The 24198-nt window shown below is 42.3% G+C and overlaps 1 protein-coding gene across 3 annotated transcripts in view; it reads right to left on the reverse strand.

Annotated features, from left to right (window-relative positions):
- Window positions 1-9706, reverse strand: part of LOC106608969 (adenylate cyclase type 4) — a 41044-nt gene extending 31338 nt beyond the window's left edge. The window contains exons 1-10 of one of the 3 annotated variants that reach the window (XM_014207241.2): window positions 9669-9706; window positions 9441-9481; window positions 5776-6879; window positions 5293-5395; window positions 4692-4889; window positions 4119-4280; window positions 1716-1865; window positions 1336-1472; window positions 529-640; window positions 166-293 (exon numbers count right to left, since the gene is read on the reverse strand). In XM_014207241.2, the coding sequence (XP_014062716.2) occupies window positions 166-293; window positions 529-640; window positions 1336-1472; window positions 1716-1865; window positions 4119-4280; window positions 4692-4889; window positions 5293-5395; window positions 5776-6698 (1913 nt within the window). In that variant the 5' untranslated portion in view covers window positions 6699-6879; window positions 9441-9481; window positions 9669-9706. Of the gene's footprint in view, window positions 1-165; window positions 294-528; window positions 641-1335; window positions 1473-1715; window positions 1866-4118; window positions 4281-4691; window positions 4890-5292; window positions 5396-5775; window positions 6880-8323; window positions 9386-9440; window positions 9482-9668 lie in introns of those variants that run through there. The other 2 variants (XM_014207244.2, XM_014207242.2) reach the window with 2 other exon arrangements.
- Window positions 9707-24198: the final 14492 nt, after the last annotated feature.

Genomic DNA, 24198 nt, shown 5'->3' on the forward strand with positions numbered 1-24198 from the left:
AATCTGTATAAGCAATTCACTAAAGGGATTCTCGGAGGTGACCCACATGGAGTTGATTGACACATATTGAATGAAAGTTAGATGCAGATAAAGAAGAGCGAATTATATATGAGTGGCGATGGAGAGCAGTGATTCAATTATTGATTGATTGATTGGCAGACTGACTTGATTGCCGTGCACATGTCGAGTCCCATCTGAACACAGTTCCTGGCGTGGGCTGGGATGGGGTCTGGCAGACCCGACACACAGTAGTAACAATCACCCAGGATCTTTATACGCAAACACTCGTTCTTCTGGAGAGAGAGAGGGGGAGAAGGGTGGATGGGTATAGGGAGAGAGGAGGGAGGAGAGAGAGAGAGAGAGACAATAATAGTCAAGTTGTCTCAGTAAATTTGCACTACATCATAAGGATCCATTGACCTGTAGTTGAGATATTGTGTTGAGAGAATCTCTAGCTAGCCAAAACATCCATCCCAGGGCAAGGTGATGGGAAAGGTGACTGACTGATTGGTTAAGGGAAGCTCTCACCTTGGCAATGTCATCGAACCTGCCGAAGAGCTTATTGAGGACTCCCACCAGCTCCTCAGGAGAACAGGTACTGGCCAGCTTAGTAAACCCCACAATGTCAGCATACAGAATACTAGAGAGTGAAGGACACAACAGGGATGGTCGTGACCAGGTATAGACCCTGGGTTAGGTCTGCTTTAGCCCTCTCAGATAAAACCTGGAAGTTAACAAAAGTCCTCAAGATTTAGGATCAGGCCCCCTCTTTCCGTGTAATCTTATTTATTATGATTATATAAGTTAAATCTGTTCCTAGATCAGCATTCTTACTCTGAGACACTTTATGAATACTGGCCCAGGTCTCAGACAAGGTAATATTCATCACATCAAATAAAATGTTATTGGTCACATACACATATTTGGCAGATGTTATTGCAGATGTAGCGAAATGCTTGTGTTCCTAGCTCCAACAATGCAGTAGTATCTAACAATTCACAACGATACACACAAATCTAAAAGTAAAAGAGTGGAATTAAGAAATATCTAAATATTATATTGAGCAATGTCGGAGTGGCATTGACTAAAATACAGTAGAATAGAATACAGTATATACATATGAGATGAGTAAAGCAATATGTAAACATTATTTAAACATTACTAAAGTGACTAGTGTTCAATTCTTAAAGTGGCCATTTATTCCAAGTCTATATATATTTAGGGCAGCAGCCTCTAAGGTGCAGGGTTGCGTAACTGGTTGGAAGCCAGCTAGTGATGGCTATTTAACAGTCATGTTATGTATTGTGTTGTGTGTATAAGCGCACATTTCCTCACCTGACATCTTTGTGTTGCCGGATGTACAGACTGTGAAAGTTCTGTCCTTTCTCTTTCTTCTCCGACAGTCGTTTGATGATCTCCGTCTTCAGCTCCATGGCGATATAGCGTGGCAACACAGACAGGAGGAGGTGTTCCTGTTGTCAAGGGGAGGGGCATAAGGAGGGTTTGTGTGTTCATTGATTAAATGATCAAACTATTGACTTACAGTAGCAGACTGTTTGCATGCAGGTCATAAAGGGGGGCATCTATGACTGAAAGCTCTCCTGGAAGAGGATGCCCTTTGATGGCCTCTGAGGGGATTGATTAATAGGACTATAGAATTTTATTGAGTTGAACTGAACCGAATTGAACTGAACAAGTTTAATTGATTCAGCTACCTGCTGGTGTTTTTGTATGTCCCTCTGGGAGCGCATGGCGCTGAACCTCTCTTTCTTCTTACTGGACTTCCTGTGGGCATGCTCAGTCAGCCACAGGTGAAACATTCCCACACAGTTCACACACAAAAACAACACAGCATTGGCCACCAGCTGTCAGGGAGGGAGAGCGGGGAGGAGAGGGAGAGAGAGATGTTTTTATATAAAAAAAAACAACATTTAACCAGGCAAGTCAATTAAGATCAAATTCTTATTTGGAATGAGGGAGTGGCGAGAGGGAGGGAAATAGGGGGGAGGGGTTATAGGGGGGAGGGGTTGGGTGAGTAGATGAAAGAGTAGGAAATGGAGGGAGGGGGAGTGTGAAAGATAGAGTGGAGAGGTCGACAGGGAGAGAAGATAAGGAGAGAGAGATAGAGGGATGGGGGAAACAAAGGGAGAAAGGGCAGGTGTGGTTCTTACTTATCACTGTTCAGTAAAACAACAGAATCGCCATGTCGCACCATGCTGAACTTAGACACACAAACAATATAGGAAACAGTGTTTTGTGGACTGTGCTAGCGTACACAGTGTCCTGGTGAATTTGAATAGGGATGCTATCAGACGATGCAAATGTGTATGTGAGTGTGTCTGTGTGCTTACTGTAACTCATTCTTTCGTTCTCTGCAGCTCATTTGCAAGAGTTTGCCTGTGACCTTTCCATTTGCAGCATATTTAGTGTGGGTGTTTCTTTCATACTACGGCACCAAGCTGAGACAAACCAAGCTCTACTGTGCTGGACTTCATGGGTACACAACCCTTAAAGTTGCTGGAACCAAATCCACAATGACAATATATAAAGAAAATATCTGATTTGCGTCGGCACAATAGTGTGAATAGGGTGTCTGTGTGTCTGTGTCTATCTATGTGTGTGTGTGTGTGTGTGTCTATCTATGTGTGTGTTTGTGTGTCTATCTATGTCCATGTGTGTGTCTATCTATGTTTATGCGTGTGTCTATCTATGTTTATGTGTGTGTCTATCTATGTCTATGTGTGTGTCTATCTATGTTTATGTGTGTGTCTATCTATGTCTATGTGTGTGTCTATCTATGTCTATGTGTGTGTCTGTGTCTGTGTCTATCTATGTGTGTGTTTGTGTGTCTATGTCTATCTATGTGTGTGTTTGTGTGTCTATCTATGTCTATGTGTGTGTCTATCTATGTCTATGTGTGTGTCTATCTATGTCTATGTGTGTGTCTATCTATGTCTATGTGTGTGTCTATCTATGTTTATGTGTGTGTCTATCTACACTACCGTTGAAAAGTTTGGGGTCACTTAGAAATGTCCTTGTTTTTGAAAGAAAAGCAAATTTTTTGTCCATTGGCAATTTGTCGCATGGAATAGCCTTTGTTTCTCAGAACAAGAATAGACTGACGAGTTTCAGAAGAAAGTTATTTGTTTCTGGCCATTTCGAGCCTGTAATTGAACCCACAAATGCTGATGCTCCAGATACTCAACTAGTCTAAAGAAGGCCAGTTTTATTGCTTCTTTAATCAGAACAACAGCTTCCAGCTGTGCTAACATAATTGCAAAAGGGTTTTCTAATGATCGTTTAGCCTTTTAAAATGATAAACTTGGATTAGCTAACACAACGTGCCGTTGGAACACAGGAGTGATGGTTGCTGATAATGGGCCTCTGTACGTCTATGTAGATATTCCATAAAAAATCTGCCATTTCCAGCTACAATAGTCATTAACAATGAACAATGTCTACACTGTATTTCTGATCAATTTGATGTTATTTTAAAGACAAAAAATGTTGTTTTCCTTCAAAAAACAAGGACATTTCTAAGTGATCCCAAACTTTTGAACGGTAGTGTATGTCTACGTGTGTCGTGTGTCTATCTATCTATCTATCTATCTATCTATCTATCTATCTGTCTGTCTGTCTGTCTGTCTGTCTGTCTGTCTGTCTGTCTGTCTGTCTGTCTGTCTGTCTGTCTGTCTGTCTGTCTGTCTGTCTGTCTGTCTGTCTGTCTGTCTGTCTGTCTGTCTGTCTGTCTGTCTGTCTGTCTGTCTGTCTGTCTGTCTGTCTGTCTGTCTGTCTGTCTGTCTGTCTGTCTGTCTGTCTGTCTGTCTGTCTGTCTGTCTGTCTGTTCGTCTGTCTGTCTGTCTGTCTGTCTGTCTGTCTGTCTGTCTGTCTGTCTGTCTGTCTGTCTGTCTGTCTGTCTGTCTGTCTGTCCGTCTGTCTGTCTGTCTGTCTGTCTGTCTGTCTGTCTGTCTGTCTGTCTGTCTGTCTGTCTGTCTGTCTGTCTGTCTGTCTGTCTGTCTGTCTGTCTGTCTGTCTGTCTGTCTGTCTGTCTGTCTGTCTGTCTGTCTGTCTGTCTGTCTGTCTGTCTGTCTGTCTGTGTGCTACTATGTTTCTTTTACCTGCACTGCCAGGTCTGGCGTGTTAGGCCTGGTGACGGGAACGTAGACACTGATGATGATGATGTGTGACACACTGGTCCCTATACCCACCATCAGAGCCCAGGCTAGGGACAGGGGCAGCACCGTGTACACACACAGAGACAGGAAGAGGAAGAACGCTACCTGTAAAGGGAGGAAGGGAGGGAAAGAGAGAGAGAGAGACAGTGAAGGAAAGTTTGATAAACCGCATGGACAGAAATAGAATTCATATAAAGATACATTTAATACACAAGTCCTCGAACCAGAGAGACAGAGCTCCTCCACATCGCCTCGCCACAGCTAGCCACGTCTCAGAATAAGTGCTGATCTAGGATCAGTTTTCCCTTTTAGATTATAATCAATAAGATTACATGGACAGGGAGGACCTGATCTGAGATCAGCACACGCACATTAAGACGCTTTGTGAATACAGGCCCTGACCTGCTCCTCCCCCCTCATTAATTCTCCACCCCCATCCCTATCTTTGACCTGCTCCTCACCCCACCCCCTACCCTTCCAACCCGTCACTCAGCCCGGCCCCTTCTCCTGTCTGACCTGTTCCCATGCGGTGACGGGTCCTCCGGTGAAGGTGAAGACTATAGCTGTGACATACAGGGCCCCCCAGAGGCAAAGTGACAGCGCTCCCCCACACCGCCTCACCACGGCCAGCCAGGGCAGGGCCACCAGCAGGGCTGTGCTCAAACACAGCACCACACAGACCACGGACAGGGCCCCTACATGGACACTGATGTTCTGGAGAGCGGGAGAGAGAGAGCGAGAGGGAGTTAAACACCGCAACATACACCACACTGATACTCTGGAGAGGAAGTGCAAAAGGGAGAGAGATAGAAGGGGGGAGGGGGAAGAGAAGGGAGAAGAGAAAATTGAGAGGTTGAAAATGGTTAATAGTTTGTTAATTCAATTATAAATATATCTAGAATGCAATACAGCACCTCAATCCTTAATTTACCTCCCCATCCTCCTAGCTCTTACCCCTGGCTACGGTACACCCTCCACACATCCTCCTTCCCCCCAGCTCTTTCACCCTGCGTGTGGCTGGGATGAGATTGATTATAGCCCCAGAGTCCATACTCCTTCCCCTCTACCTCCCCTCCTACCCCTCCATCTCCCCCTCTATCCCCTACATCCCCCCCACCTCTTTCAGCCTTCCGGTAGTTGGTATAAGGATGATGATAGCCACACAGAAGCCCATGGCCAGCAACAGTCCAGGGAGCATGGCTGGTGTCTCCTCTAGGCACCTTATGAGAGAAGGGTTTATTTCAATAAAGGCAACATAACATTGGTATCAATAGCATCGGAGGCTAAATGATTTCATACAATTGACGGTTTCCACAAATGTGAAGAATAAGCACACACTGGAATTATGCAACAAACAATACACATTTAAAATGCATGTTTAGTGCAGAGCCGTGGTGTAGTGGTAACATTCCACAGCATATGTCACATGTACTACTCTCCACCGGAGACAGGGGTTCAATCCCTGTGTCCACTGTTTCTCCCACTTGTCCGTCGCACTCCTTTATTTCTTGCTGTTTGAATAAAATAAAATGTAAAAAATACCTACAAAATAAATTAAAATAATTAAAATACAGTTTTAAAAGGTAAAAATCATACAGACCTTATGAAGGCCTTGTGTACTGCTCTGTAGCAGCAGCACACCCCCTCTGCTACATTCCTCTGTGAGGGCGGTCTACTGTCGTCTTCACCCCCCTCCCTGACGTTCGGGGTGTCGTCCCATGTGATGTCGGGCGCAGGGGCCAATTGGTTGAGAGGGACTGAAGTTTCCGATCTGGAAGTGGAAGTGTCGTCGGACGGGATGTCGGGGGTTGTGTAGTTGTCGTGGTTAAGTCTGCAGAGGGTTGTTGGGGAGTCCATCATGGCCAGATCAGAGTTGTGATTGTGTGGGTTTGTTTTTAATTTAAAGGCATCAGTACTCTTTTTGTCCGAAGAATCTTCACCATTGACTTTGCAGCTATCATCTAAGTTATCATAAGTGTCAGTGGTCGTTTTAGCGCTATCATTATCAGAGTCATTGCTGGATTTTGTGCTGTCATTCATCAAAGTGTCTGTTTTAATGTCAGTGCCATGGTTACCAGTGCTCGCAGTGGACGGGAACTCCGGAGATTCTTGGAAAGACGATTGGGCCTTGAGTGGTTCCGAGGCAAGCTCCACTTTAGCCACGCCCACCTCTATGTAGACCCGAGGCTCACTGTGCGCTGATTGGCTCTCGGAATCACCGTTGACCTCATCTCCGAAGTTATCACATTGAGTCCTGATGTCATTCATTTTTGCTGTGATGTCATTCCTTTGCGTTAAGTCGTCACCGTCCTCATCTTCTTCTGCAATCGGATGTTCATTGTCTGTTGTGCTGCTGGTCAAATCCTTCAGCTCCATGCTTGTGTCTTGCCCATCTCCCATGTCTCCTCCCCTGTCTCCCATGCCTCCCCCATCTCCCCCACCAGCAAACCCACTACCAGTCCTGTGGATGTCTCCCGTTCTGTTTCCCCCAATCACCAAGTATCCCTCAGGGTCGTCCTGCATGGTACTTTAGTGCTTATCTCTATGTCCTTGTTGTCAGTGAAAGGCGACTGAAGGACAAACAAAAGACAAAGTCACTGTATAGTCCCTTCAGGTCCTCTGGATAGTTCTAAGACATGCTACAAGCACAATGCCGTCTTCCTTGGATGACTGTAAGTCCATATGGAAATGGAGGAATGTTTCACTGTCAAAACGGATAAAAATGAAAAGTAACCAAAACCCACACATAATCCTCAGTGTTAAGTCGTGCTAACCACTACTGCTAACCAGACCATAATTCTTTTACCACTTATGCTACCCACATATGCTAAAGCTAACCACTTGTTATTTATGCTAACCAAGCCATAATGCTAACCACCACTTCCCTAAATACAATCCTTTCTCTTCTCCAATAAAGAATTGTACTGGAAAGCTTAAATTTTTTTAAATGTTAGACTAACCCTTTATGCTAAACCAGGACATAACAACTACTGCCCTAAACACAGCCTTTCTCTTCTTCAATCAAGTAATAAATGAGGCTGTTTGGTTGACTGCTGGCAGTCAGGTTTTTACATTACATGTTTCCCAGTCAGTCATTTCCCTATTGTGTTAAACAAGTTCTGCTAGATGAAGGTGTTTCCTCATTCACTCTGATGACAGGGGTGTAGTTTTCATAAGGTACAGAAATGCAAAACTGACCAAAGATCAGTGTTTAGGGGCAACTCCACCCTGCTACACCCACTGATGACTCCACTAATGCAGACCTGGGTTCAAGTAGAATTTTAAATCATGCTTGATTGACCTCGCCGGCCGTATTGGACCAATAGACTAGTCCCAAATCTGTAAACCCCACCCAGAGCAAATGCTTGAAGTATGTGAAAGATTTCAAATAGTAGTTTTAATCCATGTCTATTCTGACGCACCCTGTCCTCCTCCCTGTTGGTCTGTGGCATGATAATGACACACCCCTAGCAATTATCATGACACTCATTCATGTCTTCTTTCTCTCTATCTCAAAGAGCAATATGTGAATAAGGAGAATTCTAAACAAATTAACAAAAACTATATTCAACTGCATTTCAAATTATATGTAACACAAATTAATAAAACTGCATTTCCACATTTCAAATAATATTTAGGTCTACATAACTGTTTACAAATGGGTACAGATGAAGGATCTTAATTTGATCACCCTGAATTTACGAAAGATACATCAACCCCTACAAAAATGCTCATTAATTATAATCCACATAATAATTCACATTTCCTGTTGCAAACTGGCTCAAATTAAGATCCTTTATCTGAATCTCCCAGTCTCAGTTATTAGTGTTGTGACACTAGGCTACACTACATTCTTAGAAAAAAAGGTTCTATCTAGAACCTAAAATGGTTCTTCGGCTGTCCCCATAGGAGATCCCTTTGAATAACCCCTTTTTGTTCCAGGTAGAAACCTTTAAGGTTCCATGAAGAACCCTTTTCACAGAGGAAACACTTTCCAAGGTTCTCCTATGGGGACAGCTGAAGAACCCTTTTGAAATCCTTTTTTCTAAGAGTGTAGGAAGATAGCACACACGGTTGAATTACTTTGATACAAAAATCACAGCTATCAGTAACAAAACAAAAAGTTAAAGTCAAAACCAGTAACCTACCTTGTTTTTCAAGTTGTTTTATGTTAGTCTGGCTGACTATTGCTTGCTCTCCCCCCTCTCTTTTTCTCTCTCTCCCTCCTTCTTCCTCTCTGTTGATCTCTGTATCGCTCACAGGTCCATTTTCCCATCCTCCTTTTTTATGACCTTTTTATGTTTTCCTCCTCCACCTCCTCTACCCTTTCGCTCTTTCCTTCTCTTTCTATCTGTTCGATTGATTTGAAACCCAACACACATCAATACATCTGAACTGAAACCATGATAATTTGAACATCAATTTAATTCACAGCTGTATAATATCACATCCATGATTTAAAGCCACAATATGTAATTTGAACAACAACAAAACAGCAGCCTGCTCTTGGTTTGCTATAAAACTGAGGGATGACACTAGGGAAATGTAACCACTCTCAAATTCAATTGAGCTATAACGCATGAGGAATTTATAAATGATATTCAATGAGATATACTGCTAAAAAAATTGCAGAGTGGGGCTTTTGGGCAAATAAGTGTGTGTGTGTATGGCTGCATCCCAAATTGACCCTGGTCAAAAGTAGTGTACTATAAAGGGAATAGGTTACCATTTAGGAGGCAACTTATGTATGCACAGACAAGTGCGCATGTGTGTTACAATGAAAAGTCCCTGCGCCAGCTATGCAAATACACTGAGGTAAACAGATGAACGAGAGAGACGGAAGGGAGAGAGGGAGGGCAAGGGGAGAGACATGAGAGAGGAAGGAGAGAATGCGGGGATAAGAGGGCAAGGGGAGAGAGAGTGTAAAGGGAGAGGAGAGAGAGGAGGGAGAAAGGAAGGGAAGAGAAGGAGGGAGAAAGAGGAGAGAGTGATGGCAGAGGAAGAGAGGAGTTTCGACTTTCCATGGTGACATCATTAAGCAGTAAATTGGTTAACAGACCAATAACAAAGAGAGTTTCAAACCTATCTGCCAATAAAAGCTAGTTTTCAGTTTTCACCTCCCAGACAGTCCAAGCAAATTATTGCTTTAGAAATAGCTAAATAGCTATTTTTGGCCATACAGTACGGTACCCAAAAATGATATCATATAAAAAAAACAGCTGCATGTATAAAGTTATACACATGACAGTTATAATAAAGTGTTACCTCTATATCTTGATGGAGATGATCCTTATCTGGTCTCTTGTCTAGTTTATGCAATCACAAAGAGATGAAATTAGGTTATTCTCCATTCAGATTGATCCCATAAATAATAGTAAGTATAGCTAAAGTTATAAAGTAAGTATAACTCTTGAAATAATACACTGTTATAAATATGTCAGCAGTTTCTCAACATCGGTACATTATTAAAGCCAGAAACCATGATACCCTCACCTCGCTCTCTTTCTCTCCCTCTGTCTGTCTAGAGTCTGTGTGTGTGTGTGTGTGTGTGTGTGTGTGTGTGTGTGTGTGTGTGTGTGTGTGTGTGTGTGTGTGTGTGTGTGTGTGTGTGTGTGTGTGTGTGTGTGTGTGTGTGTGTGTGTGTGTGTGTGTGTGTGTGTGTGTGTGTGTGTGTTGCCTATTCTTTAGGAATGTTCCTAAAATAGTTGGCGGGTTCCTTTTTCCTCGCCCGAACTTGACAAACCAGTCCTAGATCACCACAAGCTTTAGTACATAATGAAATGTACAGAATAGACTAGAATAGACTAGAATAGAGTAGAATAGACTAGAATCTAATGCCTAAAGAGACTTGTTTGTCCTAGACTTGAAATTATGGTTGTTTAGATTGTTTGATATCAGGAACTACATAATAAAACGTCTAGAATAGAATTTATGCCCCAGAGACTTGTTTTCTTGCATGTCAGAAACAAATGTATTGTCAGGTGAATTCTCCTTAAATGTACATTTAGTTGTGTCACACTGTGAATTTATTGGGCGGCAGGTAGCCTAGTGGTGAGAGCGTTGGACTAGTAACCAAAAGGTTGCAAGATCAAATCCTTGAGTTGACAAGGTAAAAATCTGTTGTTCTACCCCTGAAAAAGGCAGTTAACCCACTGTTCCTATGCTGTCATTGAAAATAAGAATTTGTCCTTAACTGACCTGCCTAGTTAAATAAAGGTTAAAAAAAGAATCTTTCACCTGTCTTGTGATTGTCTGCAACCCCCACCAGGTGTCTCCCATTACCTTGTGTATTTATACCTGCGTTTTCTGTTTGTCTGTTGCCAGTTCGTCTTGTACCATCAAGTCCTACCAGTGTGTTCCCTATGCTCTAGTTTTTGTCTTCCCAGTTCTGATCTTTCTGTCCTGATCCTGATCATTACACTTGTGCTGGGAACAATAGTATTTCTGTCTGTAATAAAGTCCTTTTGTGGGGGAAAACTAATTCTGATTGGCTGGGCCTGGCTGCCAAGTGGCTGGGCCTACAGTATGCCCTCTCGGGTCCACCCATGGCTGCACCCCTGACCAGTCATGTGAAATCTATAGATTAGGGCCTAATTAATTAATTTCAATTGACTTATTTCCTTATATGAACTGTAACATTCTTGAAATAGTTGCATGTTGCGTTTATTTTTTTGTTCAGTATAGTATTTACAGTTCATCCTTTATACTCTGAACAGTTTCTTCTCTCGTTTTCTCGTTTTCTTCCTTGTGCAAGATCTATCTATGGAGCTGCTCCTTCCATCTCAGTTTGACATCATCAGACATCCCCTTGTCCCTCAGCTCTTTCTTCATCTGAGGAACACAAACAGCATTTTGTTTACTGACTATTGACTATGCAGCCAGCACTGGCTAACACTTTACTGTTCGCCCCCTTATGTATGCATTCATACAGTCTTTATAACAGCTACATAAGACATAACATCAGTCAGTCATAAACATTATGAACAATGGCATAATATGTTATGAAGGTACTTGTAATGCTATTATAGATGACAGGCACATCTGTACTAAATGGCCAGAGCAGTAACCGTGGGTTACACTAACGTGGCACGGCAGGATCAGTCAGTCCCATGTTCTAGTCCTCTCTCGCCATCTGCTGTATCTTGGTTGTGTAGTTGTTGGTAGCCCAGTAGTTCCTTGTGTAGTTGTTGTCATAGTAGGATCTGCAATTGTAATATTTGCCATTTGGCAGACACTTTTATCCAAAGCAACATACAGTTGTGCATTTTACATATGGGTAATCCTGGGAATCAAATTCACTATCCTAGCGTTACAATTGCCCCGCGTGAGTTGAGTTCAACATCTTTTAATAAACAGTGAAACTTCCACAAAACAATAAACAACCAACGACACGTGACCTAACTGGTGCAACAAGCACATACACAAAACAATATCCCACAAAAACAGGTGGGAGAAAGGGCTTCCTAAATATGATCCCCAATTAGAGGCAACGATTACCAGCTGCCTCTAATTGGGAACCATACAAATCACCAACATAGAAAAAGAATGACTAGAACACCCCTAGTCACGCTCTGACCTAAACACCATAGAGAACCAAGGGCTCTCTATGGTCAGGGCGTGACACAGGTCCAAAATTATTGGCACCCTTGATAAAGATTAGCAAAAAAAGACTGTATAAAATAAATAATACAAATACTGAGCTACTTTTATGAAAAATGTATCCTTCGATACTAATACAACTGCTCTGAGAAAGAGATTTTCAAACCACAGATTTTGAACTTTACCCAGTAACAGGACATTTTTGTCAAAAACCTGGTTGCCTCTGCCAGGAGGCTGAAACTTGGCCGCGAGTGGATCTTCCAGCAAGACAATAACCCCAAGCACACATCAAAGTCCCCCCCAAAATTGTTAATTGACCACAAAATCTAAGTTTTGTAATGTCCATCTCAGTTTCCCGGACTAAAACCCCACTATAAACCTGTGGTTTGAATTGAAGAGGGCAGTCCATAAGCGCAGATGAAGGATATCAAGGATCTGGAAAGATCTGGAAAGATTATGTATGAAGGAATGGTTTAAGATCCCTCCAAATGTGTTCTCCAATCTCATGAAACATTTTAGAGAAAGTTTCATTGTCATTATCCTTGCAAGGTGAGGTATTGAAAGGTATTGAAAACAGTGGTGCCAATAATTTTGACTCCTATGTTTTTGAGGGAAAAAACATTACTTGTTAAAGGTCCCGCAGAGTCATTCTATTTTCCAAGTAAAAATAGTCTCTGAATCACCCATAATATTTTACGCTATTAAAATGCTCAGAATTGAAGAAATTGTACCCTTTCTATCCTATATCTAACTATCAAGAAACCTGAAAGAATAGGCTGAGTGGGCGGGGAACTGATATTCATGGGCTTGCCTTAACTGACAGCTCTTGACTGACAGCCGCCCTAAAGTGTTTAGGCTACCATTGATTCGTACAATTTGTAACCTTCATCTCATGTCCAAATGTTTTTTAAAAAACAATACAAAGTAACAAAATGTGATACCATATCACGTAAAAGTGAATTACTTAGGCTCAGTGGTGGAAAAAGTACCTAATTGTCATACTTGAGTAAAAGTAAAGATACCTTAATAGAAAAAGTGAAAGTCACCCAGTAAAATCCTACTTAAGTAAAAGTCTAAAAGTATTTGGTTTTAAATATATTTAAGTATTAAAAGTAAATGTTATTGCTAAAATATACTTGAGTATCAAAAGTAAAAGTAAAAATATAAATAATTTCAAATTCCTTATATTAAGCAAACCAGACGGCACCATTTTCTTGTTTTTTATTTACATATAATGTCACAGTTTGCTGGAGCAAAGTGGTTCAATAAGCTTGATGCCTCATCAGGATTCTGGCAAATGAAGCTAGATGATGCAAGCTCAAGGCTATGCACATTCAACACACCTGAGGGCAGGTACAGATTTCTTCGTCTACCATATGGGATTCTCTCAGCGCCAGAGGTCTACCACAAGACAATCCACATGATCTTCGAGCACATTCCAGGAGTGGAGACTATGATGGATGACACATCATCTGGGGGTCCACAAAATAATAACACGACGCTAGAGTGAGACAAGTGCTGGACCTGACACGGAAAGTCAACCTAAAACTAAACAAGGACAAATGCGAGTTTGGTGAGAAAACACTTACCTTCGTGGGTGACGTACTTTCAGAGGATGGAGTCAAACCAGACCCGAGGAAAACATCAGCCATCAACAACATGGAGCGCCCGAAGAACAAGGACGACGTGAGATGCTTCATGGGCATGATCACCTACCTTGCAAAGTTCATACCTCAACTGTCAGCACAGTCTGCTCCACTCAGATGTCTTCTGGAACAGAAGAAGGAATGGGAATGGTCCCATGAACAGGAAAACTGCTTCAAAAACCTAAAGAAGACAATCACAGAAGAGCCAGTGCTCAGGTTGTATGATCCAGAGAAAAGCACAATGATTTCTGCAGTTTGGCCTGGGTGCAGTTCTTCTGCAACAGCATGATGACACATGGCAACCCGGTTTCACCAATACGTCTACGGACGAGACTTCGAAGTAGAAACCGTCCACAAACCATTGGTGTCAATCATGTCTAAACCACTGAATGATTGTCCAATGAGAATCTAGAGAATGTTGATCAGACTGCAAAAGTATGATCAACAAAGATGAAGATGATCTATACCCCGGGAAAGTTCATGTTCGCCGCCGACACTCTTTCTCGAGCAGTCGACAAGAAAGAGAGCTTCGACACACAGAAAAACACTGAGATTCAGGCCTACGTCGACATGATCGTAGCATCACTTCCTGTGTCTTCTGAGAGAATGGAGCAGATCAAAAGAGAGACTGCAGCTGACCAAACAATGACAGAGTTGAAAGAAACAACACTGATAGGATGGCCCGCACAGAAAAACAACTGTCCAAGGAGAATACAGGATTACTGGATGTGCAGAGCAGAGCTCACCGTTGTGGATGACATAGTGTTCAAAGGCAACAAGATTGTCATTCCCATAACACTACACAAATAAATGCTCCAGAAAATACACGAGGGCTACTTGGTTGAGGAAAAATGCAAACGACGAGCACGAGAAGTAATGTACTGGCCAAGAATGAACCAGGAAATCAGCCAGACCACTGCTTCATGTGAACTGTGTTTGACCTACAGGCCAAAGCAGCAAGCAGAGCCGCTAATGCCTCATCCAGTACCCAACAGACCCTACTACAAAGTTGGAGTTGACCTTTTTGACTGCAATGGCAAAAGTCACATTGCTGCTACCGACTACTACTCAAACTACCCTGAAGTAGCAATACTGCCAACTACCTCCAGCAAAGCTGTAATCACCTCCCTGAAATCAGTCTTTGTAAGACATGGGGTTGCGTCTGAACTGTACTCGGACAATGGTCCGCAGTTCTCAAGTTCAGAATTCCGATCGTTCGCTAACGACTGGGGATTCCGACACAACACCTCCAGCCCCAACTACCCATGGTCTAACGGCTTAGCAGAGAGTTCACTCAAAATTGTCAAAGGTCTGATGAAAACGGCACACGATGGAAACGAGGATTTCCCAAAAAATCTGATGATCTACCGCAGCGCACCGCTGCAGAACGGACTTTCAGCTGCACAAATGTTGATCGGATGTTGCATCAGAACCAACCTACCCATTCATGAGGACTTGCTAACACCCAGAGGTGCTCACAAAGTCAAACTCACAAAGGAAAAACAGAAAGACAAACAAAAATAGCGACACGACAAAAGTGCAAGACACGTACCTGAACTGAAACCTGGAGATCATGTACGACTCCGAGACATCACTACAGGAACCTGGATGCAGCAAGGGTGTGTGCAGAGAGAAGTTGCACCGCGATCCTATGAGATCCAAACAGAGCATGGATCACAACTGAGACGAAACAGAGTGGATCTAAGGCTGCAGCCATTCACTCAAGGGACTGAGGATCATCAGAAGGATACTGCTGAAGCGTTAAATTCCTTTAGAAATGAACAATTCAGTCAGAACAGCCTGACTGACAACGAACGTTGTTTCAAGAAGCACTTCAGCAGAATGACCAAAAAGGACTGTCAGAGCCCCTGAAAGGCTTATTGAGAATTGTTAAAAAAAGAAATACAAAAACGGGGCACCTGGACTGAATGTTTTGTTTATGTGAAAAGAAATAGAGCCACAATAGAGTATTGTTGGACAGACTATATTTAGTTGGAAAAAAAAATAATCTGAATATGTTTATTGCCTCTTAAGTGATGAGAGCAATGTAAAAAAAAAAAGAAATGTGTTTTTGAAAATTGCATGTTATGCAGGTTGAGTAAACAAACGTGAAAAGTAAACAAATAGAAAAGTAGTTTTCTTTTAAAGGAAAGAAGATGTGTTGTTATGTGTTAACTTTTTATGGGCAGGTGGGACGGTAGCGTTGCACCTGGCCAACATCCGGTGAAATTGCAGAGCACGAAATTCAAACCACAGAATTATAAATATTTAACTTTCATAAAATCCCAAGTGTAATACATCAAAATAAAGCTTAACTTCTTGTTAATCCAGCCGCTGTGTCAGATTTCAAAAAGGCTTTACGGCGAAAACACACCATGCGATTATCTGAGGACAGCGCCACGCATACAAAAGCATGAAAAACATATTTCAACCAGGCAGGTGCGCCATGAAAGTCAGAAATTACGATATAATAAATGCCTTATCTTAGATGATCTTCTTCTGTTGGCACTCCAAAAGGTTCCAGTTACATCACAAATGGTCCTTTTGTTCGATAATGTCCTTCTTTATATCCATAAAAACTCAGTTTAGCTGGCACGCTTCAGTCAATAATCCACCCAGTTTCCCTCCATCAAAATGCATACAAAATGAATCCCAAACGTTACTAATAAACTTTTCCAAACAAGTCAAACAACGTTTATAATCAAACCTTAGGTACCCTAATTCTTAAATAAATGATAACATTTAAGACGGAGAATCGTTATTGTCTTTACCGGAGAAAAATACCAAAGAACGGGAGCCACCTAGAAAAATGACAATTTCTGGTTCATTTTTCCAAAAACCAGCATGAAACTCTTTCTAAAGACTGTTGACATCTAGTGGAAGCCCTAGGAACTGCAATCTGGGAGGATTTCACCTTATAATAAAAGTGATAGCCATTGAAAACTGGTAGGCTGAATTAATTTTGGGGGGGATGGTTTGTCCTCGGGGTTTCGCCTGCCATATCAGTTCTATTATACTCACAGACAGTATTTTAACAGTTTTAGAAACGTTAGAGTGTTTTCTATCCAAATCTACCAATTATATGCATATCCTAGCTATCCTAGCATATCCTAGAAAATACTGCCCCCTACCCAAGAGAGGTTAATAACATGTAGACTACGTTACCCAGCAGGCTATGCGGGGGGCAGGTGGTTGAAGAATGCCTTGCATGGCTAAACAAGGAGTTTTCTAGCTGAAGTATATGTTCATTGAAAGTAGTTAAACCTACGCCCCGGTTTGTCATTATATAAGGAACAAACATAACACTGTCTTATCAAGTCATGGGAAAAAAAGTGGATTCGGATTCACAAAACAAAAAATGTATAAGTTCATAACATAGTTGGTAAGTGCAATTCCTCAACAATATCTTAAGATTGAATGATTTTCTTATGAACTTCACAACGTCCTTTGCATGGGGTGATGTAAGTTTCCTTCAACAATCAGTCTTCCAGATAGATGACACAGACACGGGAACCTTGATATAAAACTCTAGTAATAAAATACAATTACAGACAGAGAATGACATACAGAATACCTCTGTAGTCTATAGTTAAGATCTGTGTGGCGAAACAGGAGACAACACTCTTTATACTAAACTCAGCAAAAAAAAAAGAAACGTCCTCTCACTGTCAACTCACTGTCACTGTCAGCAAACTTAACATGTGTAAATATTTGTATGAACATAACAAGATTCAACAACTGAGACATAAACTGAACAAGTTCCACAGACATGTGACTAACAGCAATGTAATAATGTGTGCCTGAACAAAGGGGGGGGGGTCAAAATCAAAAGTAACAGTCAGTATATGGTGTGGCCACCAGCTGCATTAAGTACTGCAGTGGATCTCCTCCTCATGGACTACACCAGATTTGCCAGTTCTTGCTGTGAGATGTTACCCCACTCTTCCACCAAGGCACCTGCAAGTTCCCGGACATTTCTGGGGGGAATGGCCCTAGCACTCACCCTCCGATCCAACAGGTCCCAGACGTGCTCAATGGGATTGAGATCTGGGCTCTTCGCTGGCCATGGCAGAACACTGACATTCCTGTCTTGCAGGAAATCACTCACAGAACAAGCAGCATGGCTGGTGGCTTTGTCATGATGGAGGGTCATGTCAGGATGAGCCTGCGGGAAGGGTACCACATGAGGGAGGAGGATGCCTTCTCTGTAACGTACAGCATTGAGATTGCCTGCAATGACAACAAGCTCAGTCCGATGATGCTGTGACACACCGCCCCAGACTATGACGGACACTCCACCTCCAAATCGATCCCGCTCCAGAGTACAGGCTTCGGTGTAACACTCATTCCTTCGACGATAAACGCGAATCCGACCATCACTCCTGGTGAGACAAAACCATGACTCATCAGTGAAGAGCACTTTTTGCCAGTCCTGTCTGGTCCAGCGACGGTGGGTTTGTGCCCATAGGCGCCGTTGTTGCCGGTGATGTCTGGTGAGGACCTGCCTTACAACAGCCCTACAAGCCCTCAATCCAGCCTCTCTCAGCCTATTGAGGACAGTTTGAGCACTGATGGAGGGATTGTGCGTTCCTGGTGTAATTCGGGCAGTTGTTGTTGCCATCCTGTACCTATCCCGCAGGTGTGATGTTCAGATGTACCGATCCTATGCAGGTGTTGTTACACGTGGTCTGCCACTGCGAGGACGATCAGCTGTCCGTCCTGTCTCCCTGTAGTGCTGTCTTAGGCGTCTCACAGTACAGACATTGCAATTTATTGCCCTGGCCACATCTGCAGTCCTCATGCCTCCTTGCAGCATGCCTAAGGCACATTCAGGCAGATGAGCAGGGACCCTGGGCATCTTTCGTTTGGTGTTTTTCAGAGTCAGTAGAAAGGCCTCTTTAGTGTCCTACGTTTTCATAACTGTGACCATAATTGCCTACCATCTGTAAGCTGATAGAGTCTTAACTACCGTTCCACAGGTGCATGTTCATTAATTGTTTATGGTTCATTGAACAAGCGTGAGAAACAGTGTTAAAACCCTTTACAATGAAGATCTGTGAAGTTATTTGGATTTTTACTAATTATCTTTGAAAGACAGGGTCCTGAAAATGGGAAGTTTATTTTTTTGCTGAGTTTAGTTGGTGTGGACAGCCTACCGTCAATCATACCTTAACATTGTTGCATTGGATTAGATACAAAGTATCTAAGATGAGAAAAACATCTCTAGACTGTGGTTTCTCACTCTACTGTAAGCCATCAACCACACCTGTGTGGTGTCAGACGCTTTGCTACTTTCGGAACATCTCGGCCTTGAGGCTGCATGATTATCAGCAGGTGCAGGCAGTTTTCAGCCTGAGAACTAAAGCAGTACATCTCCATTACCCAGTAATTTTCCGTCATTGTGCATTGCAAGCATACAAAGGTTATCACATATATACAGTAATCATGGCATTGGTGTAGCCCCACATCCGATCCCCAGGGTAACCCCCAACACTCTTCTTGCCAATCTTCTTAAGATGTTTGTTGCTAGGCAACCAATATAGCTAGCTATCTAGCTAGCAATTGCAATCATGTTAGCATACTTTGTACTGAGATTACTGTTCTAAAACATGTTCTTGGGTTTAAAATAATAAATTCTGAAACTTTCATGTGAAGTTTGAGTCAATTAAACATGTTCAATTTCTTTCATGAGTTTTTTTCTCTCACTGCTCTGAGTTTAAGACAGGGGTTTAGCTATGTTGGAATTAAGAACATTTCCAATAACTTCATTTTCAAGAATCAAATTTATTCTTAACTTTTTGCTTACAGAGAAACATAAGATCTGGTTTTGGTTTTGTTTTTAAATCCGTATTTTAGATTTTAAGGTAAGAAAATGTATCTGGCAGAATTGGCCATTTACAAGTATTTTCACATTTGTTTGCCAAGAACATTTATATGTTCAGGTACTGTCACGGCCGTCGTATGAATTGGACCAAGGCGCAGCGGGTTGAGTGCTCATATTTACTTTATTGAAACCGTACGAACGAACGAACAGGATGCAGGCTAAACACAAAGCTATGCAACTACCCACAATACCCCATACAAAACAACCCCTATACATAGGACCTTCAATCAGAGGCAACGAGAAACAGCTGCCTCCAATTGAAGGTCAAATCAATAAACTGAACATAGACGTAAACAACCTAGAACTAACATAGAATACACTAACCTAGAACCTAAACCTAAAACCCCGGTACACTCTAAACCAACACCCCTCTACATGAACACATAGCCCAAAAAAACCCGAACCACTCTAAACAAAAACCCCTACTACATAAACACATAATATAACAAACCCCTAAACACTCTAAACAAATACCCCCTGCCACCTCCTGACCAAACTACAATAACAAATAAGCCCTTTACTGGTCAGGACGTGACAGGTACGCTGGTTGAAAGTTACCCCAAAATTTTTGTTTTTTTGCTTACATCACACTGCATTGAGAGCACCATAGCAGCAAGCACAATTGAAAGCTTGAAAAATACTTCTCTATCTGATACAATGTTGAGAACATGTTAGTACAAACACAGAGCTGTAAATACACCAAAGACTATCAGAGATGGAACTAGGTTAGACCTGTCAAAACGGTTAGCGGTTCAATGTCACAAAACCATACACTTCCTTGTATACTGTATCCCACCCGTGTTAGAAGACTACAACATCACACATTCTAGTGTTGGAACTTGTAATGCTGCTGCATGGAATATCTTCTAATGCGACTCGGCGCATCCAGTGGCAATGTCCACAATACTGTAGGTAAACCAGTACTGGTTACCTTCAGACAAGTCCCCTGACACTTGTGGGGATTGTAGAGCATAAAAGAGACCCCCATCTTGTTCGGGAGAATCTCAAACACTGCTATAGCTTGGCCACCTTCCACCGCAGATGCGGAAGGCCGATATATAGGTGGATGCAGTGGGTTTAGACGTAGCCCATGTTACTTAGATTGATGCACGGGTGCGGGAAATAGACTCTCTTTTTAAAGGCCCAGTGATTTTCCTGTGTTTTGTTTTATTTAAAGGCCCAGTGATTTTCCTGTGTTTTATATACAGTCACATTCATTAGGTACACCCACCCACCCTCGTACCCCCCATTTACATCCAGAACGGCCTGAATTCTCTGGGGCATTCTACAAAGTGTCGAACCGTTCAACAGGGATGTTGGTCCATGCTGACGCGATAAATGCTGGCGGTACATTCATGCTGCGAACAGCCGTTACAACTCATCCAAGAGATGGTCTATTGGGTTGAGGTCTGGGGACTGTGCAGTCCACTCAGGTAAAATGAACTCGCTGTCATGTTCCAGGCGATTGTTTTTCTATTCTTCAATTGTCTAGTGTTGGTGATCGAGTGCCCACTGGAGCCACTTCTTCTTGTTTTTAGCTGATAAGAGTGGAACCGGGTGTGGTCGTCTGCTGCAATAGCCCATCTGTGACAAGGATGTTCGTACTGCACCGTTATTTGTCTGTTTATGGCCCACGTGTTAGCTTGCAGGATTCTTGCCATTCTCCTTCGGCCTCTATCATGAACAAGCTGTTTTTGCCCACAGGATTTCTGCTGACTGGATGTTTTTTGTTTGTCACACCATTCTAGACAGTGTCGTGTGTGAAAAGCCCAGGAGAGGTGTTTGAAAAGAGCACCTGAAATTTCAGCCTGTTTTGATGAGATGGAGTTTTGGCCTTCCATGTTGACATAACCATGTGGTAAATGAGTTATTAGACCAATAAGAAAGAGAGTTCCAAACCTCTCTGCCAATAACAGCACATTTTCAGTTTGCTCTTTGCTAAGAAGCTATTTTTATTTCTTTTGACCATTTTCATTGAAAGGTACTTAATTGTTATCCAGAAATGATTTGATATTGAGATAAAAATGGCTGCATTGGACCTTTAACGCATCATGTTTGCAAACACATACTTTAACATGCATATGCACTGAAAGTGACACACTATATCAAGTTATTAAGACACAAACATGAATTAAAACAAGTAAAGATTTTTGGGGAAATATTACTGGGATTTCAAGAAGCATTTGATATTTGGAAGAGAGACAACAACATTTCTGAGAGAATCATCTTGTCAAATGAAACTCTGACCTGGGATGTGGCACAGAGCTACAGCAAAGAGCACTACACAGACCTGGCCAGTGTGAGGAACCTGAATGAGAGCAAGAAGATAGGGAAGATGGTACCAAAGGGCTACCTGTATGCATGGATCGGCCTGTTCAGAGACAAGAGCTGGTCGGACCAGAGTAACTTTTCATTCAGATACCGGTGGTCAGGAAAACACAATAATCTCTACAGGAGCAGTGTGTTGGTGTCTTGTAAGGCGAATGGGAAGACTACACGTGCGATGAAACTTCCCTTCTGTTGCTACTGTGGTGAGTTATATGTTATAGTGTGTGTGTGTGTGTGTGTGTGTGGTGTGTCGACATGGTCTATCTGATGAGCAAAAATGGATAACACTTGACACCCAGCGTCATAACACATTATGACACGGTCATAACCATGTCATAACAGCTGACATGACCTGTCATTACCTGTTACAATATGGTCATAACACGGTCTTGACACATACACCCTTGACTTTTTCCACATTTTGTTACATTACAACCTTATTCTAAAACTGATTAAATAATTTTTTCCTTCATCAATCTACACACAATAGCCCATAATGACAAAGCAAATACAGGTTTTTAGAAATGTTTTCAAATGTATATAAAAACACCCTGAAATATCACATTTACATAAGTATTCAGACCCTTTACTCAGTACCTTGTTGAAGCACCTTAGGCAGCGATTACAGCCTTGAGTCTTCTTGGGTATGACGCCGCAAGCTTGGCACACCTGTATTTGTGGAGTTTCTCCCAATCTTCTCTGCAGATCTTCTTAAGCTCTGTCAGGTTGGGTGCGAGTGTCACTGCACAGCTATTTTCAGGTCTCTTCAGAGATGTTCGATCGGGTTCAAGTCCGGGCTCTGGCTGGGCCACTCAAGGACATTCTTGACTGTGTGCTTAGGGTCATTGTCCTGTTGGAAGGTGAACCTTCACACCAGTCTTTGGTCCTAAGTGGTCTGGAGCAGGTTTTTATCAAGGATCTCTCTGTACTTTGCTTCGTTCATCTTTCCCTCGATCTTGACTAGTCTCCCAGTCCCTGCCACTGAAAGCATCCACATAGCATGATGCTGCCACCACCATTCTTCTCCAAGGGATGGTGCCAGGTTTCCTCCAGATGTGATGCTTGGCATTCAGGCCAAAGAGTTCAATCTTGCTTTCATCAGACCAAAGCATCTTGTTTCTCATGGTCTGAGAGTCCATTTTGGCAAAGTCCAAGCAGGCCTTTTACTGGGGAGTGGATTCCGTTTGGCCACTCTACCATAAAGGCCTGATTGGTGGAGTGCTGCAGAGACGGTTGTCCTTCTGGAAGGTTCTCCCACCTCCACAGAGGAACTCTGGAGCTCTGTCAAAGTGACTATCGGGTTCTTGGTCACCTCCCTGACCAAGGCCCTTCTCCCCCAATTGCTCCGTTTGGCTGTGCGGCCAGCTCTAGGAAGAGTCTTGGTGGTTCCAAACTGCTTCCAATAATGATGGAGGCCACTGTGTTCTTGGGGACCTTCAATGCTGCAGAAATGTTTTGGTACACTTCCCCAGATCTGTAAAATATGGTGGTGGATTTTTTTATGTTATGGGGCTATTTTGCTTCCCCTGGTCTTGGGGCCCTTGGTAAGGTCAATTGCATAACACATTTTACCCATACCAGGATATTTGAAACCCATTGAAAACCTGTGGTTTTGATTGAAGAGGGCAGTCTGATGGTTATCAAGGATCTGGAAGGATTCTGTATGAAGGAATGGTTTAAGATCCCTCCTAATGTGTTCTCCAACTCATAAAATATTTTTGAAAAAGTCTGTCGTTATCCTCACAAGGTGAGGTATTGAAAGGTATTGAAAACAGGGGTGTCAATAATTTTGACCCCTACCTTTTTGAGGGGAAAAAAAGATTACTTGTTTAACAAATATCTTTCTCTGAGCAACTGTATTTGTATAAAATATTATTTCCATACAATATATATTTTTGCATACAATATAGCTCTATATTTTAATAATTTATTTTATACAGTCATTGTTGCTCATCTTTATCAAGGGTGTCAATAATTTCGGACCCAACAGTATGTCAGATGACTGTATCGGTATCTGTTAGTCCCAGTGAAGAGTGAGGCTAGAACATGGACCTGACTGATCCTTCCGTTCAGGAGGCCATCTTACAGCAGGTGTCTCACCTGCTCTTCCTCTCAGCTATCATTTACTACAGATTTGCCTGTCTTCCGCAGCAACCATTAAAAGTACCCTTTAAAGCATCTTATGCCCTTGGTCATGTTTATGACTGCCCATCGCTGATGCTATAATGTGTTATGTAGCTTTATGAATGCATACATAAGGGGGTGAACAGTGAAGTGTTAGCCAGTGCTGGCTGTATAGTCGGTAGTCAGTACACAAAATGCTGTTTTATTCCTCAGATAAAGGAGCTGAGGGAGAAGTGGATGTCTGATGTCAAACTGAGACGGAAGGAGCAGCCCGATGGAAAGATCTTCCACAAGGAAGAATAGAGCAAGAAGAAAGGAGGAAAAAGTGAACTGAGTATGAAGTTGCAACTGTAAATATTGTTACAGGAGGCTATTTCTGACAAACATTTCAATTAGCCAAAACCTAAAACTGGCCTTATCATAACCATAACCAACCCCTTAA

This window comes from Salmo salar, chromosome ssa07, assembly GCF_905237065.1.
Source record: "Salmo salar chromosome ssa07, Ssal_v3.1, whole genome shotgun sequence".
Lineage (NCBI taxonomy): Eukaryota > Metazoa > Chordata > Actinopteri > Salmoniformes > Salmonidae > Salmo > Salmo salar.